Source organism: Berghia stephanieae, chromosome 2 (assembly GCF_034508935.2).
Source record: "Berghia stephanieae isolate SIO BIC M18660-M18661 chromosome 2, UCSD_Bste_1.3, whole genome shotgun sequence".
Lineage (NCBI taxonomy): Eukaryota > Metazoa > Mollusca > Gastropoda > Nudibranchia > Aeolidiidae > Berghia > Berghia stephanieae.
The window spans coordinates 124,813,726-124,818,725 of NC_088361.1; the positions used below are offsets into that span (position 1 = coordinate 124,813,726).

At 34.7% G+C, this 5,000-nt stretch overlaps 1 protein-coding gene across 2 annotated transcripts in view; it reads right to left on the bottom strand.

Annotated features, from left to right (window-relative positions):
• The window catches only part of LOC144966517 (uncharacterized protein ZK1073.1-like), a 108,331-nt gene that overhangs the window by 56,061 nt on the left and 47,270 nt on the right, over positions 1-5,000 (bottom strand). The window contains exon 5 of one of the 2 annotated variants that reach the window (XM_078903142.1): positions 1,096-1,131. The exons of the other annotated variant lie outside the window; for it this stretch is intronic. Coding sequence (XP_078759268.1) covers positions 1,096-1,131 — 36 coding nt within the window. The remainder of the gene's footprint in view (positions 1-1,095; positions 1,132-5,000) is intronic. 2 annotated transcript variants of the gene reach the window in all.

Sequence of the window (5,000 nt, forward strand, 5' to 3'; positions counted from 1 at the left end):
TGATAAGAAATCATAGAAAGAATAAATAAAACCAAAAATATGATCATCAATTAATTATTAATAACAATAATAATACCAATAAAAAACAAAAATAGCAACAACAACATTAACTCAACATAAAACACAACAACAGGATAGCAATGATCTGTCGTAACTATTGATTTTTGCCCCAAGAAAACATTTTGCCCGAACGAACGCCATTATAATTGAACAGAGACAATATCGAGGGTCATTCAAATATCGGTGCAATGCAACAGAGTACACCCATATCAATATCCATGATTCTAACACAAAACAGCCCATGGCAAATTACATCCTCTGGGATTTAACTATATTTAGAGCTGCTTTGCTTTCTTCAGACCATTAAACAAAACAAAAATACACTTTATTTAGGGCATTGCGGCTGTCTGAAATAAAAGCGAATGGAATTTTGTAAAGGAGCACCTGGCCTAATTTGTTTGTCGGTCGTAGAGAATATCCCGATGAAGAACTGGGTAACTGAGCTAGAGAGATATATTATTCTTTATTGCAGATTGTAGAATCTTCTTTTTTAAACTCTAGATATTCTCAGTGATTACAGAACATAATCAAATAATGTCGACATCTTTATTAAAAATCAATTTATTCCTTTAAAAAAAGACATTATGTTTGTTATAAATGAAGCATTCTAAAGCGCGTTGAGCATGGTAAAAACAGCGGAAACGCGTCTATAAAAGTATGAAATATTTTCACAAACATTTTACTGTTTGTTTCGATGGCAGAGTCAAATGGGGAAACTGTTTCTTTCACTTTGAACAAATTGTAGATTATAGTACCCGAATAAATTAGTTTTGTAGCAGTTGTTTTCTTTGATAATAAATCAAGACTTTCAACAACAAAAAAGCAGCTGCAGCAAGAGTAAGAATGTTCACAACATCCAAACCCACAGGGGCACAACGTTCCCCTTGAGGCAAAAGTTTCCCCTTTGACGATATCTATATTTCATGAGGCTGAAAGAACCAACGCTTGGATTGACGACAAAGGGAATTGAGGTTAATTTGGCCACGACGATAAACCACAATGAGAGGAGCATAGCCTTGACTGATTGTCTCTTACCAGATATTTAGGCCAGTCTTGTTTTTGGGTGGGTATCTGCCTCACAACGAGTGGGTGGGTAGATGCACACAGTGGACAGGGTTGAGGGGTAGGGACGGGGGGTCATTGGAAGGATTGATGGGTTGGAAGGAATGAATGAAGGAAAGTGGCACAGTTACAGACAGTATTATAACATTATGGTCACAACCAAAGGTCTCGGGGTTTTTAGATGGTCAAAGAACAATTACTAACTATCGTTGTTAGTAACAACATGAGACAAGGTGAGTCATCTGAGACAAAATCAAGATTTCTCAAATTCAAGAGAGAAAAAAATAAGAAGAAAGGAAGCTAAAAATAAGCCGAAGAGAGGGAGATGTATGAGAAAGAGAAGGAGAAAAAATTGATTGAGTATAAGCTGCAATAGTAGCTGAAATATTTCCACTCGTGTTTTTTAAACATCCAGTGATTCAGATCAGAAGCGGCTGAATTCAAGGCAAAAAACAAATGTTTTTGACATTATTTTTTACTGTGACTAAGTCTTAGAATTCAGGTCATAGTTCGTTGGAAACCTTGTAACATCCAACCGATTGTGTTATAACTTAACTTGAGAAAAGTTATCATAAAATAGAGTTAGAAGAAAAAAAAAACTACAGAAAACTATGATTGACAAATAAAAACATACAATATATTTTTTAAAACATAACTGCGATCCTGACTAGATGTCAATCGATACATTTTCATAGCATCCACCATGTAATGCATTATACTTCAAATACAAAGACCAGTTATATTTAGTTCATCAAGACATGATTATAAAAATGATTTTCAACATGTTATAGCCTATTCGCTTGTGGGGATTCTAAACAATAACGGTGACATTTCACAATGCAATGCATAGGACAATGACTTTGAAGAACTAGCTCAGACGAAATTGACGAGATTAGTTTACCGACATTCGTTTCGTCATAATGAGATACATTTTATTATTATTATTATTCAATTCCGTGTAGTTAATTCACTGACTAGAAGCGTAATCTGTACCTCTATAATCCTGTGTGTAAACTGCTACACCATTTTGAGCAATGCAAATACCCAACCTTTAGTCACTTCTTATATTGTTACAAATATAATTAAATAGTGACCTGCCGTACTCTGGAAAGACAAGTATTTAAACATCTGGTCAGAAAACTCATCCTTCAAATAACGAGCGATTTAAATAACCCTCATCTTCGCAAAAACTTTCAAACCTGGGACTCGTGAGGTCCCAGGATTGAGTTTTTTTCAAGCTGTGGGTCATTTAAATCGATCGATATTTCAAGGATGAGTTTTCTGAACAGATGTTTAAATAGTGTCTAACCAGAGTAAGGCGGTTTACTGGTTAAAAACGTCACTTTACGATTGGGCTTGACAAAGATCATGACGTTGTTAAGGATGTTTACGGATAAGACCAATGAAAAAAAAAGCTGGTATGTTTTTGTAATATACTAGTTAAAATGACAATAGAAAGGTTAAAACGCCCGTCAAGTTCTTGGTGTTGATTCCGTACATGAGATAGAAGCAAGAGGACTGCTACTATACTTTGACGATACCTTCATTCAGTTGGATGAAAACTCTAGTATTGCAGGCTGGTATTTTTGTTAATGATTATTAAAGACGACATTGTAATATTTGTTTGTTGTTTTGGTAGTTACTCACAAGTCCCGTGACAACTTGAATTGCAACTAAAGCGTATTGATATTGACATTTTGTATAACGAAGATATATACCGATTTACATGCCTACAAAAAAATAACCATGAATTCAATAGTATTTTATAAATTGAAAAATTGGAAAATAATTTCCAGGCGCAACCAAAGCGGTACTTCAAACACATAGTAAAGACATTACCTGCTAAAGTAGTGTAAATTAATATGGAATTCCTCAATGAACTATCATTTATTGGCCGAAGTGGGTCGGGAAGGAGGAGAGATTGGCCGAAACTCGATAGTTCAGCTGAAAGGAATCAGATATGAACTGGAGTCAAGGTTTAAAGGAAAATGACGAGCAATTTAATTCTAAAAGTGTCCAATCAGAAGAGAAAAAAAGTGATATCATTTAAAACCCAATTGCAAACTAACACTTTATATCTTTTAGATATATTTTTGACAATTTTAATGAGATTTTATTATTCCTTCCCGACTTGATAGACCAGTCATTTTTAAAAAAATGAAAATTACTATTTGCATTGAACGCCTCGATCGTCAACCATAAATCATCCATTAATTTGTTATAGATTAGCGATGGAATGCGATTTTTAAAAAAATGAAAGCAACGGACAATACTATTCAGACACAACACTTCAAACAAAATAGAGGAGAGGATTGAAAATAGAAAAAACATATGTCACATAAAAACGGAAATGATTTATATACTCACGATAAAAAGGTAACAGAAGTTGGTTTTGAATAAAAAGCAATCCCAGGGTTCGACCACCCATTATTTTAGAGAAGTAAATCGTATATAGTCCAAAGAACCACACATTAGAAAGGTACATTGAGAAATATGAGTCGTGTAGAAAAGGCACGAAGCAAACCAAGGACGTCCTGGATAGGAAATGTGGAGACAACAACTGGCAAAAAGATAGTCGACTGCTCGGCAATGGCCCTTGAGCGTGAAGAATGGCGTTCCATGACATTCGACCACTGTAGGGAGACGGAACTCCGGTGAGGTAAGAGCTCTGCTCCATAAACTGATTTTTTTCCCCCTCAAGATTGAAGAATCCATTCTACAAGATGATGTCCGCAAAATTGACTTTACGAATGTGATGCACATGGAGGACATGTTTCTTAACTGAAGTGCAACATTTTGCAGCTCTTGGTGTCATAATTGAAGGTAGTGTTCAATGTTTGTTTAACAGTTAAGTGTAGCCGTGCTAGTGGCGCTACCTAATTGCTTTATAGTTTGAGTAACTTTCGAGATTACAAACTATTACTATTTCTAAAAAGGAGAGGAACCCACGACCACTTTGAAACCCTTTTCTTTTTCTTTTTGGAGAGGTGGATGGCGTCGATTGTAGGAGCGTCCCTCTCGTGGCCAGGCAGAGGTGCCGTAACAGTCGAATCGCCGGTTCGACTCCCTATGCCGCAAATTTTTTATTCTCTATTGTCTTCTAACACTTCTCTACTCACTTCATTTCTTGCTATTTCTAAGAGAAGCAATTCACGGTAAATATAAATGCTATCTTAATGATTGTATGTATAATAAACGGTTTTAGTTGACAGGATAAACATAAAAATGAGGAATTCATCTGATATAATATTCCGATGTAGTGATTTACAGCAATTAGTATCGATTTTCATTATTCCTTGATATATCTAATAGAAGGAAATTTAAGAAGTAAAAATGAGGAAGAGAGATAAACGGGAGAAAAAGTTCAACGAGATGGAGGGTGTAAAAATAATTCATATAAAGACGGTAATTGTTTTAATCTTTCCATAAGGAACTGCAAACCACTTAAAATTCGTTTCATCCTATATAATATTATAATCTCTCAGTAACAGTAACCCGTTCATTTGTCATTCGTACCGTGTACTTTTGACTTTTATAATATTAGGTTCTCGAGAACATTTCATATGTCGATTCGACAATCAAAAAACATAAAATAAGACCTCTCTCGATTGATCTCACTTAAAGTTACATTTCAAGTCCCCTTACTGCTGTGTATATAAATATTTTAAATTAAAAATTCCACTCTAGACTTTACTTAAACTCCTCTCTTGTTGGAATAGAAATTCATCCTTTAAGCAAAATATATATACAAAATAAACTTTCCTTATAAAGTCTGATATAACAAATCCGACTGACATAGGAACACTTTCATATCTGAGCTTTTACATATGAACACTTTTCGAACCGTGGTGTTTTTATGCGAAATTGAAAGACCATAT